The sequence below is a fragment of the Panthera pardus genome, unplaced genomic scaffold (genome assembly GCF_024362965.1).
Source record: "Panthera pardus isolate Hobbes unplaced genomic scaffold, ASM2436296v1 HiC_scaffold_20, whole genome shotgun sequence".
NCBI classification, from domain to species: Eukaryota; Metazoa; Chordata; class Mammalia; order Carnivora; family Felidae; genus Panthera; species Panthera pardus.
Window position 1 is genome coordinate 86,000,855 of NW_026526766.1, and position 24,743 is coordinate 86,025,597.

The 24,743-nt window shown below is 56.3% G+C and overlaps 1 protein-coding gene across 1 annotated transcript in view; it reads right to left on the reverse strand.

The window, feature by feature from the left end:
- Positions 1-1,091: 1,091 nt before the first annotated feature.
- Positions 1,092-24,743, reverse strand: part of EEIG1 (estrogen-induced osteoclastogenesis regulator 1) — a 34,522-nt gene continuing 10,870 nt past the window's right edge. Inside the window, exons 2-11 of the mRNA XM_019421014.2 lie at positions 12,974-13,094; positions 12,680-12,709; positions 10,606-10,722; positions 8,373-8,419; positions 8,095-8,249; positions 5,950-6,054; positions 5,671-5,866; positions 5,097-5,218; positions 4,921-4,990; positions 1,092-3,513 (exon numbers count right to left, since the gene is read on the reverse strand). Coding sequence (XP_019276559.1) covers positions 3,468-3,513; positions 4,921-4,990; positions 5,097-5,218; positions 5,671-5,866; positions 5,950-6,054; positions 8,095-8,249; positions 8,373-8,419; positions 10,606-10,722; positions 12,680-12,709; positions 12,974-13,094 — 1,009 coding nt within the window. The 3' untranslated portion in view covers positions 1,092-3,467. The remainder of the gene's footprint in view (positions 3,514-4,920; positions 4,991-5,096; positions 5,219-5,670; positions 5,867-5,949; positions 6,055-8,094; positions 8,250-8,372; positions 8,420-10,605; positions 10,723-12,679; positions 12,710-12,973; positions 13,095-24,743) is intronic.

Below are 24,743 nucleotides of genomic sequence, written 5' to 3' on the forward strand. Positions count from 1 at the left end.
CTGCACCCTTCGAAGATGATAGGAGCAACTCTTCTTGGCCTACAGCCCAGGGACTTCCCTCTCCATCTCAGGACAGACTTTGGCCTCAGCCAGGGGCCGACTCTTCCCTCCCCAGGTGTGCCGTGCAGAACAGACGAAGAGACTCAAAATCAGCCTCCAGGGTTTAAAGGGGCCATGAGTGGGGGTCAGCCCAGAGAAGGGGTGCAGACGAGGTCATGCTGCAGTGGGGAGGAGGCCTGTGGTCTGGTCCCTTCTGGCCTGTCCACGGCCGCGGAGGCTTCCTGCCACTTCTGAGCTAATTAAAGGCCAGGGTGCCTTGCCCTTCTCAGAGCTTGGCCAAGCTGCTGGCTCCTGTGTAACTTGAGTGTGGGGGACAGGAAGTGAGGGGCCTGGGCCTGGAGACAGTTGTGGCCTGGGGCTCGAGAGGAGTTGGGAACAAACTCAGTACCTCCCGTGTCAGGCTGTACACCCATTTTCATCCGCCAGCTCATTTACAGCTGAGGAAGTCCAGTGGTTAGAACTTGTGCCCTGAGATCAGAGCTGCCACTTAGTAGGTGTGAGACTGGCAAGAAACTGCCTTCCTGGGCCTCAGTTTCCTCCCCAGGAATCTGGAGTAATAAAGGTGGTAATAATTTTGATGGCAGCCAGGACAGGGAGAACCCAGGCCACCTACACCTTCCCCCATTCCCGGATGCCCACCTGCACATCTGGCTTTCTTCTGATGCTGACCACGTGGTGAAACAAACAAAACCCAACATGCCATAACAAACAAAAATTGCGACATTTAATTTTTTTTCCCCCAACCAAGACACTGACACTAGGCTGATTTCCCCTTACAATGTGATTTTCTACAACAGAAGCCGGGAGACAGAGATACAAACACAGCCTTCTGAATAAGGGGCGGTGGTGGCGGCAACATTCTGTTAGAAAGGAGGGGATTAAAAAAGAAAAAAAAAAAAAAAAGATACCCCCTCCCACCCCCCCATTTCCCAGCTCAACCCTCTAAGAGAGAGGAGAACACAGAAGATCTCCATCCCAGCAGACCACACCATGTGGTCAGTTTGGGGTGACCACAAAAAAAATAACCTAAAAATATTGTAGACTTTTATTTTCTTTAAATCTCCTAGTAAAAACGTTAAACTGTCTTTCAAGAAGATTCCAAACTGGCATTGCATAGACTGATTCCTTTCCAAAAATATCTCTAATATAGTCTTTCTCTATATATAGCACTTTACGTCCAGGAGCTGTGGGTGCCTGGCGGGAATTCACCGAGCTCGAGAAGACCAGAGATTGAAGAAAGGGCTCCAGGCCTCTGGCTCCAGCTAGTGTTAATTTGGATGTGGCCGAATTCTCAGTCCAATTACCCTGGCCCAGAGACTGGCATGGAAGAATGTGGCAGGCTCTGTCTGCTTCTGGGGTGTCTGTCAAGCCCAGAGCTCGACTTGGGTGGGGCTGGGGTTCGGGGGAGTCCCAACAGCACCAGAACTGGCTGTTTTATGCCTGAAGCCCGGAACTTTGAGCCAGACCCCAAATACACCCTGAATGCGCTTCCCCATTGGGCAAGAGGTCACGCAGACACAGAAGGGAAGGAGAGGGCTCTCCCGTTTTCTGGGGGTCACTTCACCTGGAGACTGCACAGCCGGCTTCCTTGTAAAGCGCCAGGTGCCTGCGGGGCAGGAAGGGACCCGCAGGGCTAACCAGAGCCCTCTCCAGCCACAGCAAGTACTCTGTCCTGTCTTAGCAAGAGCCTCCTCACATTCAGTTTCTAAGAGTTAGGGGATTAAAAACAATGACAGCGAATCCTAGAAATGCTCCCCTCCCAAGGCCAGGAGGTTCCAAGACAAAGGCTCCAATTCTTGCCAGCTGGAGCATAAGGGCAAGGAGCCCTCCCAGCCCGGGGAGGACACCCCACCGGCACCTGCACCCCACCAGGGAGAGAACCAGTATCCTGCCCCCCCTCCCCCCATCTAGATCCCTAGTCCTGCTGGGACCCAGCCAGCAGGTAGGGCAGAGAACAGAACCACCTCCCCTCACCGGGGGGAGGAGAAAATACCAAACTGTGAACTCAAAAAAAAAAAAAAAAAAAAGGAAAGAGAAAGAAAGAAAAAGAAAGAAAAGAGGAAATGAAATGTTAAAAAGAAAAAAGGTATAGGAGTACGTAAACACCAGCCTGCTGGGTTCACACAAAATAAGTGAAATTTCAGGGTGGCAGGGAAGTCTGTCCAGGGACTGGCTGGCAGCCAGAACCCATTTTCAAGCAAGTAAGGAAGACGGGAGGGGTGGGGTGCAGACAGCAGAGGCTTTAGCGAGGGGTGGGGGCAGGGCCAGACTGCTCCCCACCTCGCCTTCGCCCAGAGAGAGGGATGCTTCCAGAGGAGGGCTGAGGCTTTTCTGGCCAGGAAGCCAGCTCCGGGCCAGTCCGGTCACAGCCTACCTGCCTCTCAGCATCGGCCCCAGCCTGGGCTAGCTGACCCTGCGGGGAGGGAGAGGGGGCTTTGCTTGCCAAGCCCAGCCCAGCCAGACTCTCAACCTCTAAGGGTTTGGGAGGCACCTTCCCTGGCTTCCTACAGGAAACCAGCTGCTCAGGATCCAGCCCCGAGCAGAGGTGAGCCACCATCGATGCTCAGACCTTTCTCGACATGGGCTCAGGCCTGAGCTGGAGCTAAACAGGGGGAGAGGCGGTGCCACGTTCCAGCCGGACCGCTAGAGGCAGGCGCTGGCTGCACAGCAGGCAGTGCCAGGGAATCCTTGCGAAGGGCTCAAGGGAAAGGCAGGCAAGGGCCAGGGGGGCTGTGCTGGAGACGAGCATGTGCAAAGTGCAGGCTGCCGGGGCAGCAGGAGAACATTCGTTGGGGGAAGGGGGTCTCAATGTGGAGCGTGGGTGGTCTTGGTTCCCAGGAGAAGGCCGCCAGCGGGTCCCCCAGGACACAGGGAAGGGACAGCTGAAGCACTAAGCAGTCAGGGAGCCATGGTGGCGGGACTCTGGGGGTGGACCGGCCCTCCCAAGGGCAAGGGGGTGGTGGAGCAAGGCCCTGCCAGGGCACGGCTGAGCCAATGCTCCCGGGGTGAGCAGGGACACGGGGCAAGAGGCCCTTCAGCCACAGGCATCCCGCGCGGAGATGCCACTGCATGTCCCCACTGAGGGGCCCAATTGGTCTCCAGCGGGGCAGTCCCGGCCATCTTGGTCTTGTCCACCTGCTTCGTGGGCCTGCATGGCCTGCCCCCCTAGTGGTTCAGAGGAGAATATTCACAGTGGTGCCCGGGGCCTGGCAGGCCAGGAGGGTCCCGGCATGGATGGGAGGACAGTGGAATGATGCTTTGGGGCAGGAGCGGGGCTGGAGTGCACGGAGGAGGCACAGATGAGATGTGGCGCGGAAGGTGATCCGAAGCGGAAGGTCCCTCGTGGAATGCTGCGGGCCTGGATGCCCGCGAAGGCAGGGCCCTTCTCCAGGCTGGACGCCCGCTCCTCAATGGCTTTCGATTACGACAGGCTCATAGACCCCAGAGGAGACCCTGCAGGGGAGGGGAGGGGAGAAACAGGTCAGCTTATCCTCCTAGACGCTCTTCCGGGGCAGGCCCTTGTAAGCACCCCACGAGTTGGCACAGTAACTAACTGGCCCTGTTTCACAGAGGGGTAAACCGAAGCTCAGGGAAGTTGAGTCACCTGCCTAGGGCAACACAGATGGTGAGTATCGGAGTCTGTGGGACCTCAGAGCTGCTACGGGCCGCGCCTGAGCCCTTCCTGAGCACCAGTGGCTTACACTCGGGGGTGTGCTGCACCCATCCTCATAGCAGCCCTGGCAGGGAAAGACTTCACTCCACCCCACTTGACAGATGAAGGCACTGAGGTGCAGAGGGATCATGAGGCTTACCAAGAAGACAGCAGAAGGTCAGGGAGCCTGGTTGGCTTTTTTTTTCCCCCGCGGAAGCCAGGCCCACCCAGCCACAGGGTCGTGGACATTCAGGGCTTGGGGTGCAGCTCTGCTAAGACCTTGCTCCTGATTAAATTGGTTTCTCCCATCCCCCATATCCTCACTGTCATAGGGGGTTAGGGGGTGGTGTTTACAAACCTCCAAGGAGGCATCCTGTTTTCCTCTTGCCCACCTTACCCGGGACAGCCCAGGAAGCCACCAGGAAAGGCAGCTGCAATTTCAAGCCTCAGCCAGCAGGTGTCAGCATAGCAGCACCAGAGGGAAGGTGCCGGGCGCCTGGGCAGCTCAGCCACGTCCCCCCACACCCCGGAACCTAGATGTTAGATGTGCACTTTCCCATCCGGCCCACAGGAACGGGGGGAAAGGCCTCAGGACGACCCTGCACACGGGAAGCTCCTCTGCTCGTTCATTCAGTGAGCCAGTAAACATGCTACAAATAAATAAATGATCACAAGAAGGCCCTCTATAAACTGCAGACCTGAAGCCCAAGTTTGGTCCTACCACCCCCTCATATGTAAACATTAGGCAGGCACAGATCTGTGCTGCTCACTGTTGCATCCCCAGCACCTAGCTCAGTGCTTGGTGCATAGCTGGTGCTCAATAAATATTTGTTCAATAAATAAAATGAGTCAGCAGCATCATTTTTAGGGGTTCTCAGATCCAGAAGGAAGGGAAAAGCAGAGGGCAAAATAGAGACGGATAAAGCCCCTGCTGTGTGCCAAGCCCTGTGCTAGGCACTTTCCAAGGCTATCCTTGCAACCCTCAGAACCAGCCCCTGCAGGTTGTCCCAGGTTTCTAGGTGGAGACGGTGTGGTCCACACCATTTGACGGATAAGGAAACTGAGGTTCAGAGAAGTGACTGGTCCAAGGTCACAACGTGGTGATAAGAACCGGCATTCAAAGCCAGGTCAGTGTCTGCAGAGACCTTGCTCTCACCCCTGTTCCCCATGGCCACCCTAGTGACCCATCCCCAAACTGTCACCCTTACCTGTTGGCCAGCTGGATGCCACTCAGCGTGGTAGAGCCATCACGGCTCACAAACAGCCGGAGGTTGCTGTCTGTGGGGACACAGGGGAGGATGGAGGCTGAGTGGGGCAGGGGCAGCCAGGGGACCCCTGGAACAGGTGACATCGTCCCCCGGTCCTCCCCGTGCCGGCAGCTCACCCTCAGTGTTGCTGCCGTCCGTAAAGTCTTGGCTTTGCATGATCTTCTCCACGATGTCATCTGCATCGATCCGAGTGTCATCCACCCAGGTCGGGTGACTCTCCACGGAGTCCTTCTTCCGCCTGGGGTGGGGCAAAGCAGGGCAGAGTCACAGCAGTCCGGCCAGCGACAGGCACAAGGAGGACACCGGAGCACCTGCAGCACTGAGGCTGCTCTGAGTGCACGTGAGGATGTGATCCCAACTGTGTTCCTTCAGCCCTCACCTCGGCCCGCAGGGCAGGTGCCATGACCTGGTTTTATGGATGCCGACCCGGAGGCTCTGAGAGGTTACCTAACCTCGTAGCCTCCGAGAGGCTGCACGGCGTGTAGACCAGGGACCTAGGTACACCAAGGCACACACGACAGCACGTGCATGCCAGGCCCAGGCCATGCCTTGCATGTACATCCACTGGCTGAATCATCACCATCCAACCCTCTGGGGTGGGGGACCCTGCTGTCCCCGTGTCACAGGTAAAGAAGCAGAGGTTCAGGGTGCCCCCGAGACGGGTATGCTCTCCAGGAGCGCTGTGCTCACCGAAACGAACGGTCAGACAGATGCGGGGGCCGGGGCGGCCGCGGCGGCTTCTCGGGGGGCCGGTGCTCCCGCTCCCCGCCCTCGGGGCCCTCCACAGTCATGCTGAGGCCGCCCGAGGCGCTGCTGCTCGTCGACGTGTTGCGGCGGTGCGTCAAGTCCGAGAGGCTGGAGGAGCGCGAGTGTTCTGTGCTGTAGCCTGGTGGGCGTTTGGGGAGGCTCGTTACAGGGGCCAGCCAGGGAGGTGGAGGGCCAGGGGCATGGAGCCAGGCGGGCACTCACCAGAGATCTTGGACTGCTGACTGGCGTAGCTGGAGTTGCGGGAGTGACCGGAGTGGAACACCTCCTCGGGGCTGGACAGGTTCTGTTCGGCCTCCTCTGGCACCCCTGGAAGGCGGGGAGGAGATAGGCTTACCAGCGGTGCCGGCCCCTGCCATTCACACACGTCCTCTCACTGGGTCAGGGTGGGGGGTGGGGGGCGCACTGAGGGTTTCCCATTTAACAGACTGAAAAGCTGAGTTCTACTGCCGCCACAGTTCACCGCTGGAGCCCAGGTCTGTCCATTCCACAAACATCCGTGGGGACCACCTCTGCACAGGGTTCTCTACCGGGGGCCGTAGATGGGAGATGATATCACAGGCCAGTGGGAAGGGAGAATGTTGAATAATGACCCACAATTAACCACAACTGAGGTGCGTGTTACAGAACAGGGAGCAGTGTGTGCGGGGGTCTGACCCAGTCTGGGATCAGGGAAGTCTTCTCTGAGGAGAGGGCCTTAATGGGAGGCCTTCAGGAGGCATGGGAGGGAACGAGCCACATAAAGCATCAGGGAAAGAACCTTCCACACAGAGGAACAGCAGAAGCAAAGGCCCCGAGGCTTTAATGAGCCTAGGTCAGTAGAGCCAGAGTGGAAGGAATAAGGGGAATGGGGAGTGGCTGACAGTCCTGTCACAAGTCACCCATAAGCCCAACTTCGGAAACAAACTTGTTGGCACTCGCCAGCAGGAGGCACAAGGGGCCCAGGCGGGATCCACTCAGGGCTCCACGAGTGCCTGCCCACCAGTTCTGGTCACAGGAAGGAAGGACTCATCTCGTCCATCTCCTCCTCAGAGAACAGCACACCAGGCCACAGGCTGGACCCCAGTCCTGCCTGTGTCCCCACCCAAAGCCACAGGGCTTCTCAAAACAGGTGCTCTGCAGATGGGGTGGGGGTTGCAGGAGGAGATGGGTAGAAAACCAGTTAAGAGGCACGTGGGGGCTCAAATCCCCACCCTGCCTGGGAGAGGCACCTCTTCTCGGTACAACAGGCACCGTCTACACTGGGGTGGCCTGGTCCAGAAGCTGGAGAGAGCGATGGCATAGGGAAGCCCTTAACCTTGTGAGCAGTTTCCAGCCCGAGGCGGGCTTTCAGTTCTAGGCCTTACCTGACTGAGTCTACAGGAAAAATGGGAGCGGAAGAAAGCTGGCCCTTGAGGTCAGGGCCCTCTCTGCTCCCAGCCGCCCTGGGGGTAGAATCACTCAGCAAACTTCCGCTGAGCTGCTGGAGGCCCAGCACCCTCTCTAATTGCTCTCATGGTGCAAATGAGGGCGGCAGGTGCTGCCCTGCTCACTAATCAGCTTAGTCTGCCTCCCAGCTCCGGGCTCACCCCCAGGGACGGGGTCCTTGTACAAGGCTGGTACTCAGGGGCCCCGCTTCACCATGCACAGCACTAGACACGGGGTGGCGGGGGAGGCTGGAGCCTCCTCTCCCGTAGCCCTTCCTTATCCTAATGGCCAGGCTGTCTCCTCTGGGGATTCAGGCATCTGCACTTTTTATGACGTTAGTAATAACGGTAATTTAATAGAAAGCCAGTGCTGGGAAATATATAGAGTACCTACTGTGTGCCAGGCAAGGGTAATCTCCAAAGCAACCCAGGATGTAGTTACTATGGCTGATCCCATTAGTCAGGGGAGGATGCTGAGACTGGAGAGGCAAAATGGCCAGTCCTGGTCAGGCAGCAAGCGGGAGAGAAGCGCTCACGGCACATCCCTCTGCCAGGAACATTGCCCCGCACCCCACACCTCGGATTCGGCTCAAATGCCACCTCTTCAGGGAGGCTTCCATGATTGTTCCCAGGCAGATGCTTCCAGTGCCCGTCACAGCTCTTGTCACACCTGAAGGTGACATGGACTTATTTACCGCCGGACTGACTTCTGTCTCTCCTGAAAGACGGGGCCTCGAGGTCAGGACACTGCTGTGATCCTGGGGGGCCCAGCACAGCGCCCGGCATGCAGGAGGGGCTGAGACTTCGGCCCACTGGAAGCATGGACCGGTGTAAACGCCATCCCAACACCTCTGTCTTCTCAGCAAGCGTCCCCCTTGGGACCTGGGGAGACTGAGCTGAGCCTTGGGCCACAGGGAGGAGCAGGGCAGGTGGAGAGTGGCACCTGAGCTGAGGATGGTGGGCCTCGCCTTGGGGGGCCGGGATCCCGTCAGGGAGTTGGTGCCACCGCCGCCGCTGCCGGTCCCACCACCCTTGCGCGTCAGCTGCAGGGAAGAGTCCTGGCCCGGGACGGAGATGGACTTGGCGGTGGACGGCGGCCTGGGGAGGAAAGATGGCTGTGACTGGGGTGCCCCATGTTCGGGGTCAAAGACAGGGGAGCCCAAGAGCCCCGAGGTGGGAAGAGTCCCTGTGTGGCCCCCCACAGCCTGTGCCCACACTCACGTCTTAAAGCAGGGGTCTCCGGAGAGCAGGAGCATTCCGATGGTGACCTGCACAGAGGGAGAGATCAGCCACACCATGGCCACCCCCCGGCCCAGGGGCCTCCCTGCGGTCCACCTGCTCTGGCTTCAGATGGGCTGGCCTCTGATCCTGTCTCTGCCCCTCGCTGGCCCCGGCAAAGCCACCGAACCGCACCGAGCCCCCGTTTCCGTGGGTGGAGGACAGAACCGCTCCTGACACCCGTCTCCTGAGACAGTGGAGGGGACTCGGGGAGATGAGGCTTGGCATGCTTTGGCACCAGGCACACAGTGAGGGCAAGCAGAAAAAGTTAGCTACTGTGACTTTAACACTGTGACGAGGAGGGGGCTACAGTCCCTCTCCAGCCTCAGGGCCTGCTCATGGCCTCAGTGTGGGCAAAGGTATGCGAGCTCCACACGGCAGGCAGGCAGGCAGGCATGAGGGAGGCTCACGAAGCCCACCTGGTAGGGAGGGGGTTCACCAGGCACAACATGGTGGGTGGGAGTGGGAGATGGGGTGCCCACAGAGCCCAACGCGGACGGCGGGGGCTTGGTGAAAGCGTGTTGAGTAAAGGAAAGCAAGAAGCCATCAGAAGTTCGACATCATGCACCTGGGCAGAGATCAATGGACCAAACAAGGCAAGGCTGGGTCCCCAAGTCTGGGCTGAAATAGAGAGACGGGAAGAGGGAGATGGGGTAAGAAATGGGTACTCAGGGGCGCCTGGGTGGCTCAGTCGGTTAAGCATCCGACTTTGGCTCGGGTCATGATCTCACAGTTTGTGAGTTCAAGCCCCGCGTCGGGCTCTGTGCTGACAGCTCAGAGCCTGGAGCCTGCTTTGTGGATTCTGTCTCCTGTTCTCTCTGCCTCTCCCCGGCTCGTACTCTGTCTCTCTCAAAAATAAATAAAACGTTAAAAAAAATTAAAAAAAAAAAAAAAAAAAGAAATGGGTACTCATAAGCCCAGTGCCAACACTGACAAAAATGGAGATCGTTGGGCTGAGGTTTTTGTTGTTTTAAGTAAGCTCTACACCCAATGTGGGGCTCGAATTCATGACCCAGAGATCAAGTGTCACATGCTCTAAGACTGAGCCAGCGAGGCACCCCCTGAGACTGTTTTTCTTTTTTTTTTTTAATGAATTATTTCATCTGGCTGTGATAGTGCCTACAAAGTAGGTGATGGCCCCAGGCTGTAGGAGAGGGAAGCAGGACCCAGACACAGACTCAAGGGAAGTAAGGGCCCAAAGCCCTGCAGACAGGATGTGAGGCAGCTGGCTTTGCAGCCACCTGCAACCCCCCCCCTTAGGCCCCCTGGTTTGCCTAAGGGTGCACAGGGCCAGTGGGGTGAGACTGAAAGGTCCTGGCTCCCATCGCAACTAGCCTGGACCTTTTTGGGTACTTCTGGTTGTCTCTGCAAAGGGCCTAGGGGCTGCAGCACCCCAGGCCACCACCTCTGCCTGGCTCTGCTTTGAGCACAACACGTTCCCGCTGGGTCAGCTCGCAGAGGTGTGGTTAGGACAAGACTGTTTTCTCAATCGGGTGGAAGGGTGTGGGGACGAGGAAGAGAGGTGTGCTGGCCGTGGCAGATGCCCAGATAGCTCTGTCCTGAGAGGCCAGAGAGCCAGCTGCCTGGAGGGAGGGAGCTGCCCTGGCCGCCGGAAACCTGCCTGTGGCTGGGCTCTCGGAGGAAATACCTCGGTCTGCCCGGCTCAAGGGATGGCAAGTTCTTCCACACTGACCCTCCACTGTGAGCTCAGGCAGTCTGGTGTCACATGGGGCAATGGTTGGGAGCTGGACCGTGGAGTCAAACAGTTGGGGGCCAAGCATCAGTTCTGCCTGTGACCCCCAGGCAAATGATCTGACCTCTGTGCCCTGACCCCCTCCTACGCAAAACTGGGACCAAACCACACCCGATGGGGCTGTCAGGTGTCATGAGATGCGAGGTGGCAAACACCTGGGGATGCTCATCTCACCAAAAGTGCTCATCAAACCCTTAACGAGACCGCTGGGGTCCCCCCCCACCGGCCCCCCAATTAAAGATGGGGAAACTGAGGCCAGTGGCAGAGCCAGGCTTCTGAGGGTGGTTTCCTGACCCTGGGACCACGTCTTCCTAGTGTCTGGGCTAGGAATCCGTATTTTTCACAACCCCCCAGAGGATGGGGGCAGGTCTGCCGGGCTCCTTTAGTAAAAGAGGCAGAAGAGGTGGTGGGGGACCCTGGTACCTTGAGGATGGAGTTGTCCTGACGGGTGTTCTTCGTGTCATATCCCTCCAGCAGGCAGCAGCGCACTGTGGAGCCTGAGCCTGCGAACTCGGCCAGGTTCAAGTCGGCGAAGCCCAGCTGGGAGGGACAGAGGAGAGTGTGGGAAGCTGCAGGGGGTGCGGGCGCACAGCGGGCAGCACAAGGGTTAACTTGTCAAGGTTGGGGGGGGGCAGGCAGATCCCCCGGGCCCGCCCCACAGCCCAGACTGAGTGTTGCATAATGGCACCCAAGGACAGAGGCTGGTCTGGGGCTCACATCCCTGAGCCGCACAAAGCGCCCTTTGTGCCACGTCCCAGCGTGCACTAGGGCAGCGCCTGAGATGAAAGGACATTGTTGTCTGTGACACAGAGGCATTGTTCCCTGGGAAACAAGGCTGTGCTGTGGGAGCCGCCAGGCCAGCACGCAGGGGGGAGGAAAGGCCCGTGGGAACTTGGTATGGCGTGGGGGGGAGGTGGGAGGGCAGGAGTCCCTCATGGAGGTTGGAGTGGGGGCTGGTGGGAACACCTGGCTGTTCTGGGACGCAGAGAGAGGCACCAGAGACACAGAGGGAGGTGGGAGAACGTTTGAGAACAGAGTGTAGGAGTTAAGAAAGCCTTCGATAGAAGCCAGGTCTCCAGACCTGTGGGCAGGAAACTGAGTTAAGGCAGGGGGTGCTGGGATTAGGGACTTGGGGGGGGGACAAGCAAAGCAACAAGTGGCATTTACTGACCACCTGCTGCATGCAAGTCTCCACGGCAGAGTTTAGGGGCACACATGCTAGAATTAGAGGTTTAGGGGGTTCACATCCTAGCCCTGCCATCAAGTCACAGGGACCCCCGTTTGGCAGAGAAGGAAACTAAGGTTCTGGATAAGTGACTTCCCCAGGGCCCCACACCGCCTAACCCGCAGAGCCAGGCCCAAGACCAGGCCCTACCAGCACCAAGTCCAGCCGCCCCTCTGAGCCCCGGCTTCCTTCCCTGGAGAACGGGAGCAGGGCCTGGTGAGGGCGTTTGACTACAGGACAGAGTGGAAGGGCCTGCAGGTCTGACACGTGCCAGGCACCTGCTAAGCGTCTGCCAGTAGTTCCTTCTGGGCAGCTGTCCCTGCCCATGTGAATTAGTGGCAGGAGAAATTTCCACTCTGGTGGCACCTTCCACAGCCCAGTTCTAGCCACCCTGCCCAGGGCAGAGTGCACAGCCCAGAATGCTGAGCTTCCTGAGCTCTGGTCAGTGGGAAGGGACACGCCTTCCACGCAGGGCGAGGTGAGGCAAAGGCATTTCCCCTCCGGACTGAGCCCATCCCCTGCTACCAGGCCGCCTCCCAGGGGCCACAGAGGGTGGGCTGTGAGTCCCCACCACGAAGGGGGTCGAGGGCAGAGCAGGCTTATTCAAAGCCAGAGGTGACCCTTCCGGAGCCGCCTTTTCTCACTTTTCCCAGGGGGTGCCATGCAAATGGCAACAACACAGACGTGCGACAGCGGGGGCTGGCGGAGTACCCAGCACCCAGCCGTACAAGGGGATGCTGCCTCTGTTAGATGGCAAAAGGAATTTGTGAGGATGTGAAAACATGCCCACGGTGTACCAGCAAGCGGAAACCACGCTGTCGAATCTGTTCAGAACAAGTCCCTTTTGTGTATTTAAAGATCCCACTGTCTGCGTGCACATAGGTACACGTACGGGGAGCTCATTCCATACTCCTCTGACCCACACGCGCGTATGTTTTATTCGCTGCTCTGTGTATTTCCTAACTTTCTTTTCCTTAAATGGTCTGGAGAGACCTTAACGAACCCAAGGATGGGATCTGGGGAGGAAGCCTACAGGGGAAGGGGGTGGAAACTTCCCTTTTCACTCCAAACTTCTGTGCCATTTGTGTTGTGACAAGCACATGGGACCTTTATATTAAGTGCAAAGACAAGCAATAAAGACATTTCCAAAAAACAATACATCTCATGCAGAGCTGAGTGTCTCCTGTTCGGGGCAGAGAAGGGGCTGGAAGTTCTTCTGGGAGCTTCTCTCATGCCTGTTCCACCCCACTATCCCTTCACAGCCCCACTCACCTTGGAATAAGCCTTCCCGCCTTTCAGCTCCTGCACAGAGAGACAGAGACACAAGCAGCAGCGTAACTGGGGAATCCAAGTGATCTCAGGCATCTCCCCAGGTGCCTCCCACCCCACACCAAATCTGACTGCTGGCGGGGGGAAGACAAACCAAGGGGCAGAGCGACTCATTCCATGCTCTCTCAAGGGGACAGGTCAGGGGATGGGCCTAAAGCCACTGGACCAGCGGCCTCACACCCGCCGCCTTGGCCTTGGGCCCGCAGCCCCCCGCCCCAGCCCGGAGCCCAGCCTCACCTTGCGCACCGACACACGGAAGATGCAGGGGTCCAGCAAGCCGGTGGCCGGGTTGGCGCTCATCTTACACACGAAGGTGAACCTCTTCCGCCACCGCACGCAGTTTTCCCGCACCTCCTCCCTGCAGGGCAGACAGACAGGTGAGCACAAGCAGGCAGGTCAGCACAGGTATCAGGGACAGGGCTGGCCTTTAGGGAGTAGAGGGAGGAGGGGAGCTCTGGCTTTTTACTTTGTATCAGAGAGTGACTGTGTTTTCCTAACAAGAACATGCTTGTGTAAGTGTTGCAAAAACAAAAATAGTAAGTGATAAAAAGTGAAAAAACACAAGGTAGGGGTGAGGTCAGGCTGGAGGCAGCTACTCCTTGTCCCTGCTCCCAGCACTGCCCCTTCCCCTTGTCCTGTGGCTCCTTCCTCTGCCATTACCTCCCACTGGCCCCTGACCATTCTGTTCGGCCGACCCTCACAACAGTCTTCCCCAGCGGACGAAAAGCGAGGTAAGCTGCCCAGTGTCGCCCAAACAGGAAACAGTTGGCCTTCGGAGACCATTTCTTTGCCACTAACAACAACGATGATAGTAATAATAGCCATGTCTAGCGCTCGGATCGCACTTCACACGTGCTGGGCAGCTCTCACGGCACTTTAGTGGGGCTGCTTCCAGGGTCAGAGACCCACGATCACGCCCGCCCTTCCAGCAGCTGTCTGGGACGGCTACTACCCTTAGCCCAATCCCACATTCACAGACGCCGGAGCTCAGGGGGCTAGCATACTGGCCCGAGGCCCACCGCAGGCACAGCAGAACAGGGACTTGACCTTGAGCAATGGGCCCCAGGGGCTGCATGCGTCACTCTCACCATACCGCCTGAGACACCACCTTGGGGTCCTCGGCTTCCCTGACACTAACTGGGGGTCTGGCCTTCCAGCCCACACTCCTGCTGCACCTGGGAAGTATCACCACACCGAAACCCGCAACACACCCTTAATAGGGAAATGCTTCGTGCCCTGGGAGCCAGAGCAATGCCAGGAGCTCCCCCAGCCTCTCCCAGCTGACCGGCAGGACCTGGGGTGGCAGTGGTGAGTCTGCATCCCTGCACAGCTCCCCGGCCGCCCGCAGCCCGCCTGGCAGAGCCCGGGCTCAGGAAGGGGTGGCCACGGAAGGGAAGGGACAGCATGAGAGACATTATCTCCTGCTTCATCATCCCATCTAACAGGAACAGCCACGTGGACACATGAGGAAGTGACCGCCCTACACCCCGGGGGACCCGAGGATCACAGGTTAATTGTCAGACTGGGGCCTGAGGTTGGAGGGTCAGCGCAAGCAGAGCATCATCGGAACGGGGGCGTGTTTGCTTCTCGCACGACCTCAGACAGTAGGCTCTATGCCACCCCCTTCTACCGCTGAGGGCACTGGGACCCCAAGAGACTGCCCCAGATCACATCCCCAGTGACTGACAGTGCAGGATTTGAACCCAGGACTGTCTGACTGCAGTCAAAGCATTTGGCCATCACCTTGGTTCACAGGGCCCAGAGCCGGGGAAGGCCTGGCAGGTGGAACCCACCAGGGTTCTGGGGCCAGCAGTGCCCTGCGATGTACCTGAGACCCCACCAGTGTCTCTGACTGACAAGTATGAGTCAGGCACTGAGCCTGTGGTGGACTTTATTCACAGACCGACAGTGACAGTTACCCCGGTGATGACTCAGTGTCACCAGGAGGGGGTGGAGGGAAGGGTGAGTCAGGGTAGATGACTGACTTGCAGGGGGGTGACATTCAAGCTCAGGCAGGAATGAAGAGAGGGGAGTAGCCAGTGGGGGAGACAGTTCCAGGCAGAGGAAACAGCATGAGTGAGGAACAAATATACTTTGGTTTCCTTGGCTATGAAAACCCCTGCGCCAAGCGTCTCTGAGGAGCCCCCTCCGGACTCTACAAGGCTTCTCCTACATCCTGTCGGGGCCGTGACAAGGGACAACAGGACTTGGGTCAGGCAGACCTGGGCTCACGGCCCTCAGATCACTGAGTGACTCAGCGAGAGCTCGACCTCTCCACCCTCATGGGCAAAACAGGCACGCCACCCGCTGACTTGTGGGCACCAGGAGGCATTAGTAGGTCCCTCAAAGGCCCCAGCCTGGGGAGGTCCGTGAGACGTGTCTTGCGTGATGAAGACACTGGGCGTCCAGAGGGACTGTCCCCAACGTGCTCTGACCTTGTTAGGAAGGGGAGCTCCAGCGACTCCCTGCAGCCCCAGTACTGGCACAAACAGAAAAGGTTGGGGCTAGAGACGAGGGGGAGGGAGAAGAGTGCCCAACCCCCAGCGGACGTGGCAGGGACCTTCAAGAAGCGGGTGCCACAGGGGGAGCAGGGGCCCTGGGCTGGGGAGCAGCCCCTGCCGCAACCATGCTGGTTCCACCCATTCATTCAAATACGTGCCAGTCCCTGTCCTACACACTGGGACCACCGCAGTGACCAGCTTACATTGTGGTGGGACAAAAACGAGGTCAAGCAAACTAGAAAAAGAAATGGTAGTGGGCGGAAAGAACTAGAATTACCTTTACTGGCAGATAATTTGAGCTTGTATGTAGAAAATCACAAAGAATCCACTAAAAACTATCAGAATACAAGAGTTTAGCAAGGTTTCAGGATACAAGATCAGTAAACAAAAATCCATTATTTCTATATACTAGTGAACATCCACGATGAAATGAAGGAAATAATTCCATTTACAGAAAAGCCAAAAAGAACACAATAAATAGAATCAAATTTAACAAAAGAAGTACAAAATATATTCTCTGAAAACTACCAAACATTATTGAAAGAAATTCAAGAAGATCTCAATAAATGGAAACACATCCTACAGTCATGTTTCAAAAGATCTAATCTTGGTATGACAATACTAGCAAATCGATCTAAAAATTTAACACAATCTCAGCTGGCTTCTTTGTAGAAATTTGACACATTGGCCCTAAACCTTCGAAATTTAAGGAACCAGAATAGTCAAAGCATCTAGAAAAAAACAGAACAGAGCAAAATCAAAGGATTCAATGTCTTTGACTGCAAAACTTCTACAAAGCCACCATAATCAAGAAAAGATGGTTCTGGCCTAAGGATGGACACATAGATCATCGGAATGGAATTAAGAGCTCAGAAATAAACCTTCACGTTTATGGTCAATTGGTTTTCAGCAAGGGTGCCTGCCAGTAGGGGAAGAGGATAGTCTTTAACAAAAGTTGCTGGGACAATGAGATACTCCTGTGCGAGTGAATGATGTAGGACTCGTGTCTCACACCACATACAGTAACTAACTCAATATGAATCAAAGACCTAAATTTAAGAGCTCAAACCCTTAACCGCCTGGGTGGTTCGAGATGGTTAAGCATCTGACTGACGGGCTCAGGTCATGATTTCATCGTTTGTGAGTTTGAGTCCTGCATCGTGCTCGGTACTGACAGTGTGGAGCCTGCCTGGGATTCTCTCTCCTTCTCTCTGCCCCTCCCCAGCTTGTGTACCTGCTCTCTCTCTCTCAAAATAAATAAATAAAAACTTTTTTTAAAATGCCCAAATTATCAAATTCTTCAAAAAAATATAGGATAAATCTTTGTGATCTGGAATTAGGCAAGGGTTTCTCAGATAGGACACCAAAAGAACAGGCAAAAAAAGATAGAAATACTGGATTTCAGGGGCACCTGGGTAGCTCAGTTGGTTGAGCATCCGACTTCAGCTCAGGTCATGATCTCATGGTTCGTGAGTTCAAGCCCCGTGTCAGGCTCTGTGCTGACAGCTCAGAACCTGCAGCTTGCTTCAGATTCTGTGTCTCCCTATCTCTCTGCCCCTCCCTTGCTGACACACACTCTCTCTCTCAAAAAGAAAATAAATAAATATTAAAAAAAAGAAACAGCTTTCTCAATACTGAAGACACATTTAAAAAAATGTGTAGACACATAAAAAAAAGAAATACTGGATTTCATCAAAATTAGCCTTTTTTGTGACTCAAAGGGCACCATGAAGAAAGTGAGACAGTGGCTCAGTCAGTTAAGCATCTGACTTCAGCTCAGGTCATGATCTTGTGGTTCATGGGTTCGAGCCCTGTGTCGGGCTCTGTGCTGACAGCTCAGAGCCTGGAGCCTTGCTTTAGATTCTGTGTCTCCCTCTCTCTCTGCCCTGCCCCCACTTGCGCGCGTGCGCTCGCACGCGCACTCTCTCTGTCAAAGATAAACAAACATTAGGGGTATTTGGGTGGCTATCAGTTAAGCGTCCAACTTTGGCTCAGGTCATGATCTCACAGTTCATGAGTTTGAGCCCTGCATTGGGCTCCGTGCTGACAGCTCAGAGCCTGAAGCCTGCTTTGGATTCTGTCTCTCCGCCTCTCTCTGCCCCTCCCCTGCTCTCTCTCCCTCTCTCAAAAATAAACATTAAAAAAATTTAAAAATAAATCAATAGTGAGAAGGCAACCCACAGATGAAGGAAAGTATCTGCAGACCAGATACATCACAAGGGAATTGTCACCAACCAATATGTAAAGGGCACTTACAACTTAACAGTAAAAAACAACCCCATTTAAAAATGGGCAGAAGATCTGAACACACATTTCTCCAAAGAAGATACGCAAATGGCCAACAAGCACATGAGCAGCTGCTCAACATCATTAGCCATCAGGGACACACAAATCAAAACTATAACGAGTTACCACTTCATACGCACTGGGAAGGCTATAATCAAGACCGATAATAACAAGTGATGGCGAGGGGGTGGAGACACTGGAACCCTCCTACACAGCTGGCGGGAACGTAAACCGGTGCACCCCCTTTGGAAAACAATCTGGGAGGTCCTCAAAACATTCAACTCAGAGTTACCTTATGACTCAGCAATGCTACTCCTAGGTGTATATCCAACAGAAATGAAACGTATGTCCACAAAAAACAGATTGCGCATGAATGTATACAGCGATATTCGTAACAGCTCAAAAGCGAAAGCTACCCAAATATCCATCAACCGGTGAATGAATCCATAAAACGTGGTCTATCCATTCAGTGGAATTATTGCTCAGCAATCAGAAGAAATTAAGCACTTAACACCTGTTACCCCGTGGCTCAACCTTGTGATACGCTAAATGAAGAAGCCAGTCACAAAGAACTGCATGTTGTGTGATCCCACTTACATGAGACGTCCAGAATGGGCAAATCGCTAAGAGATAGAAAGACTAGGTTGGTGATTGCCAGGGGCTAGGGGATTCGGGAGAAAATAGCGAGGGACTGCCAATGGGTATGACGTTTCCATTTGGGGGTGATGAAAATGTTCTAAAATTGACTGTGCTGATGGCTGCACAACACTGTCAAGAGACTAAAAGCCACTGAACTGTGTGCTTTAAACAGGTGAAAAACCAAAAAACCGGTAGGTCAGAGAAAGAGAGAAAAATGGAGAAAACAGAGGGGATGTGGTTGGTGAGGGAGCAGGGGGTTAGGTGTCATGAGGGGCCTCAAGGGCCCGGGTGAGGTCTTTGAATCTTATTCTGACGGTGCCTCTGTCTTGCCACGATGGCTTTAGGCACAGGCAGAGAGCAACCCTGGAGTAGGCGGGTGGAAGGGTGGAAAGCAGCCAGAGGCCCAAGCCTGAAATGGGAAGCTGGGGGCCGGCCATGGCTTCCACGTGGACCCTCAGATCTCCACTCGCCCCCCCTCCACTCAACTCAGCCCGGGCATTGGAAGCAGCTGCTGGAGGGAGACCTGAGGAGAACGCTCACAGTGTCGGGCATGTTGAAACACCCCAAGGAATTAGGATTAGTGTCTGGGAACAAAAGCCGATATCGGATTGTAGGCTCTCTCCCTGCCCCTTTGTGAGTCTGCCCTGGGAACGAGTGGCCAGGAAGCCTGAGGCCCTCTCCGGGTTCCTGTGGGCCTGCCAGGCCGAACCAGAGAAAGCCACGTGGTGCCCTCCCAGGCTCAGGTAACAGGCGCCTTCCTCTCCCTCCGCAGGAAGGTGGGCCAGGACAAGGCTCACCGGAATCAGTGCTGGGCCACCCCCTTGTTTCCACAGGGCTCTAAATACACACTATTAAATACCACCACTCCCACGGGAGAGGCTCACACCTCCGCCCTGGCCCACCCCAGGAGGGCACAGGGAGGGTAAAATAAACACCCAGCAGCGGCCATTTCCCGAGGGCCTGCCATGTGCTACCTGGAGCCCTTCGACACTGAAAGTTGCGTGCTATCGTGGCCAATCCTCGCTGAGTGAGGCTCAGAAAGGTTGAGTCACCCACCCACAGTCACAGAGCTGTGAGGAGCACGTCTGTGTCCAGAGCCCATGTCACAGAGCCAGTGATGGCCCAGCCAGGACTCGGCCCTATGGCCACCTCTGGAGAGAGGGACTCGGGCACCCCTAGTCGGGTGGAAGGGAGTCACAGGTTCAGGAGAGGGATGATGGAGGGAGATGAACACAGGCTCAGGGGCAGGGGAGGGCTGTTCATAAAAAAGGCAGGAATGAGGATGTCAAGCAAGTCAGTTGCCATGAGCCCCAGGGGGGAGCTGGCCAGGCTTGTGGAAGTCTCAGGGACTTGATTCACTCATAAACCTTTTATTAAGCACTTGGTAGCTGCCAGGTAGAGCTGAAGGCCCTGGGGATACGAACATCGAACGAAACAGAAATTCCTGCCCTCCAGGGACTTACAGTCTGGCAGTGGGTAGTAGGAGACCGACAAAATGGGGCAGACACATATCGGGTGGTGGCATAAGTGCTGTGGAGGAAAAAGGGGACCAGGTGAGGAAGCAGGCAGTGCCCAGGCGGAGAGAGCGTGAGAGAAAGGTGACCAGGGAAGGTGACATCTGAGCAAAGAGCTGAAGGAGATGAGAGTGACCCACGCCCTGGGGACAAGCCGTCCAGGCAGGAGGAAGAGCTTAAGTGCAGAGACCCTGAGGTGAGAGCGTGCCTGACATGTTTAAGAGACTTTTTAAAAATGCTTATTTATTTTGAGAGAGAGAGAGAGAGAGAGAGAGAGAGAGCACGAGCAGGGGAGGGGCAGAGAGAGAGGGAGAGAGAATCCCAAGCAGGCTCTGTACTGTCCGCGCAGAGCCCGATGTGGGGCTCGAACTCACGAACCGTGAGCTCGCGACCTGAGCCGAAATCAAGAGTTGGAGACACCCAGGTGCCCCTTGACATGTTTAACAAAGCCAAGGAGGCCAGTGTAGCCGGAGCAGAGTAAGCAAGGGGGCCGGTGGGGGCGAAACTGGAGAGGGGGTCAGGGCCCCAAGCTTCCAAGCCGTGGAGAGGTGCCATCGATCATGGACGTCCACGTGTGCACAGGTGGGTAGGGAAGGACAAAGAGACGACATGAGGGGAAGGGCAACTGTGTCCTTTTCTTTCCGAACTGGAAGTATCAAGGTGGCTTTTTTTAGAAGCGCAACTAGGGGGAAATGAACTCGTCTGGGAGTTCTCGGCATTGCAGTGACGTCTGAGGCCACAAAGCCACCGTGGCGAACGAGCCCCGGCAGTAGCAGAGGCCCCATGCGAGACCCCTGATGGGTGGCTAGGACCCTGACAGGTGAGCGCCACGTGACACTGCTATGACCTCGATGGACTGTGGGCCCCGGGGACAGGGACCGGGCCTGGCTAGGCACCCTTGGCCTCCACGTACATGGGCAATGACAGGAGGCACAGTGAGCGCCTGTCTCGGAAAGATGGGGAGTGTGAAAGAATTAAAACCAACGAACATCTAGGGAGAAAAGTCAAAATAAGATGTTCGTTAAGAAAACAGGACTGGGGGGGCGCCTGGGTGGCGCAGTCGGTTAAGCGTCCGACTTCAGCCAGATCACGATCTCGCGGTCCGTGAGTTCGAGCCCCGCGTCAGGCTCTGGGCTGATGGCTCGGAGCCTGGAGCCTGTTTCCGATTCTGTGTCTCCCTCTCTCTCTGCCCCTCCCCCGTTCATGCTCTGTCTCTCTCTGTCCCAAAAATAAATAAAAAACGTTGAAAAAAAAATTAAAAAAAAAAAAAAAGAAAACAGGACTAGGGCGCCAACTCTTGATTTCCGCTCAGGTTGTGATCTCAAGGTTGCAAGAGCTGCATTGGACTCTATGCTGACAGTGTGGGGTCTGCTTGGGATGGTCTCTCTCCACCCCTGCCCCTCCCCCAAATAAATAAATGAATTAAAAAAAAACCAAAAACCATACAGGACTGCACGTCCCCTCCGCTTGTCCTGCTGACGTGGCTCAGGATAGGTGGGAAAATGGAACTAAAAAGACGATGAAGCCTAGAGAGGAGACTATCCAGAAGCCTGGACTCCGGGCTTCCGGGCAAGGGGCTCATTCTCATTCATCTGTGTGCTGGCATGAGGGGACAGGTTGAAGGAAGGAGAGAGCTCATAGCAGGTCTGGCTGGGGTGGGATGAGGGACCAAGACCGTTTTCTTCATTTCTGTCCAAGAATCATTTCTATAATCGAAATGCAAACCGAGAAATGCGAAAAAGGCGTGAGATCAGAAGGGGCGGTCAAAAGCAAAATCATCTCCCTGATTCAAGGTCTGGGCCCACACTCGCCCTCCTTCAGGACCAGGCGCCCCTCACCCCCCAAGCCTAGGGTTTCAGGCATGAGTACCCAGAGCCATGCTGCCAGGGATAGGTAATTACAGAGACTGGGTTTTCAGGGGAGTTTTGTTTTTAGCTTTAAGATATACAATTAGATGTCCAAATCCCAGGAGGCAGGGTGAGCCCTCCACCCACCGCAGCCCACTGTGGCCATCCCAGTGGCAGAATTCTGTTATTTCTGGGTTGTCCTGAAATAGGACAGAGCACCGCACCAGGCTGCTGTCATCAGGCCAGCAGAACTCCCTTGGAGCCCCCCTGGCCCCAAATCCCAGGGCCTCTATTACGTATCCACAAAGACTTACTGTGGGTGCTGGCTTGGCACGAGGCCCCAGGTGGGTGTGGGGACACTACGGGAGCAGTCTTCCTGAGGGTGTCCCTAGTTGAGTGGGGGAGACAGACACTACACACGTGACCGATAACTGCCACCAGCCTCCGAGAGTGCAGACAGGGGCCTGACCCGGTCTGGGGCAGTGACACCAGAGCTGGGACCTCAAGGTGAGGTTGGCCAGGTGAAGATTAGATGAGATGTCCTAGGTCATGGGAACGGCCCAGGAAGACCCAGAGGGAAAGGGGCGGCTTCCAGGAAGAGATAGGATAAGGCCAGGGAGGGGCGGGATCAGGTTGGTGAGTGACCCCAGGAGGTCTGTCTCAGGGAGCCCGGGCTTCTTCATCTGCAGAAGGGTGACACTGCCCACCGCCTGAGGCTGTCACAGGGTGACTCTGCGGTGCCGTGTCCAGCTCCTTCCTCCTGATCAGCTGGACGGGGAACACAGAGAATTCTGTCAACATGGTGCGTGTGGCTGAGTCTTCCTAGTATCTGCCTTGCCGTGTGTCAGAGACCAAGGCAGCTGGCCACCACTGGGGCCTCACGCAGATGATGATGGCATTTCATCTGTCACCACTATTTCCCCAGAGCCCAGGACAGAGCTGAGCAGAGTGCGACTCTCACTCTAGACCACTTTCCCCCGCACCCCTCCAGGCTCATCTTTAATTTAATCAATAGTAAAATCAGATCCTGTTCACTGAGCTTGTTCTACAGGAAGAGTGTTGTTTTTTTTTTTTAATTTTTTAAAGATGTTTTTATTTATTTTTGAGACAGAGAGAGACAGAGCATGAGCAGGGGAGGGGCAGAGAGAGAGGGAGACACAGAATCTGAAGCAGGCTCCGGGTTCTGAGCTGTCGGCACAGAGCCCGACGCGGGGCTTGAACCACGAACTGTGAGATCATGAGCTGAGCCGAAGTCAGACGCTCAACCGATTGAGCCACCCAGGCGCCCCTAGGAGAGTGTTTCATATACATGACCAACCAAATTTTACCACAATCCCATGAGGCGTGTGCCATTATCATTGCCAATTTACAGATGAAGAAACGGAGGTCCAGAGAAGGGCAGGATAGGTCCCAACTCACAGAACAACAGGGTGGGATGCTAGTCTGAGGCGGCCTGAGATCACAGCACAGATTCACTTCTTCCCCGTGTCCGTTCCCCTCAAAAGCAGGAAGTGGACCTGGGAGGCGGGAAGTGCTTCTTCCCGGGCCCCAGCCACTTGAAGGCTGTGAGGAGTGGAGGGCCAGGTTAAAGTGAGCCCCATCCTCGGCCCCTCAGAGAAGTTCGGGACTCCCAGCAGGAGACACCTCAGAGGCCAGGCTCCACGGTTCCCCAAAGTCGGCTCACTGCCGCGTCCCCGGCACCCGGCCTAGACCAGCATCACGACCCAGGAAGCGCAGCAAGATCCCAGAGCCTTAGCAGCCCCGGCGTCCCCGTCACTCAGGTGACGAGGGATCGGTGCGGTGGGAGCCACCTCCTGATCACAGGCTGTCCACGGCCCCCAGGGTCCTTGCAGATGGGAACCGGTTAGGCCCTTCGGTGCCTCCCGCTGGAGCTGGAGCAAGGATGTGGCACAGCCAGCAGTCACCAGAGGAGCAGAGAGTCGGGAGAAGGGAACCCGGGGTATCAGTGGGGCAGCCCATGGAACAGCCTCCGGTGTGACCCCACGCCCAGCCTCAGAACCTCGCCCTCCCAGCCGCCTGGCCTCGTCTGCGCCTCCGGCTCGTGACCACCGCCGCCCGCCAGCACGGAACCCCAGTCTGGCAGGGAGTGGCTCGGTCGTGGCCACAGGCAAGGCCCCGTAGGACAGGGCTTCTCGGGCTTGAGTGAACACCGCAAACTCCTTGGCTCGTCACGCAGATTCCCAGGCCCTGCCAGAGCTACAGACTGCAGGGTGCCTGGACCTCAGCACCACTGCCATCCCGAGATGGAAATTCTGGGTTGTGGGGGCGGGGGTGGGGGGGGTCTCCTGTGCATCGTCGGATATTCAGCAGCACCCTGCCGGGAGTACAACGCCAGCTGGGACCACCAAAACTGTCTTTAGACATCGCCAGCTGTCTCCCCAGGGACAAAGTCACCCCGTGAAGAACCACTGCTGCGGGCCTCGGGCCGAACTTTTGGAACACGCCCTCCTGTGATTCCGATGCAGGAGCTGGGCCCCCACCTAAGAGAGGGCACATCCGCAAGGACTGAGTGGGACCCCAGGGACCCCTCAGCCCCAGCTGTGCTCCTGGGTTCCTGAGAACGCTGGCCCCTGGATTCTTCCCATCTAGCCCCTACAATGACAGGTAAGCAGAGCGAGGCTGCACCCCCTAAGTCCCTCCCAGCTGGTCCAGCAGCCCCGGGGAAGGGGGTGCTGTCACGGTGCCCAGCCTGCTCCTCCTCAGCCACACCCACTCCATCATCTCCAGCCCTTGGCTGGGTTCCCGGAGGAACGAGCGGTCGGTCGCAGTGATGCAACCCAGGTTCCCGGCTGATGAAACCCAGCCCAGGCCGGGAGAGGCGAGAGTCTAATAAGGAAACAATTTAAATCCACAACATCTGCCTGCGCTTCCCCGAAGAGAAGAGAGCACAGCCGCCCGGGGAGGGGCCCACCCCAGGGAGCAGCCAAGGCGTCCATCCAGGGGCTGTGAGGCGCTCGAGCTCCCATCCCAGCAACGTGGCCAACGTGGCAGCCCAGCGGCATCGGGCTCCTGCCAGGAATTCAGGGCCGCGTGCAGGGAAGCAGCTCGCTGTGGCTCTGACACTGCCAGTGACAGGGTGAGGCGGCAGCCAGTTCCTAGAAGCCAGCCACTCTGTGCTGACACCGGAGTGCTGGGCGGGGGCGGGGGCGGGCGAGTGGAGGGAGGGGGCCCCCGGCCGCCCCGAGACCTCGTCTCTGCT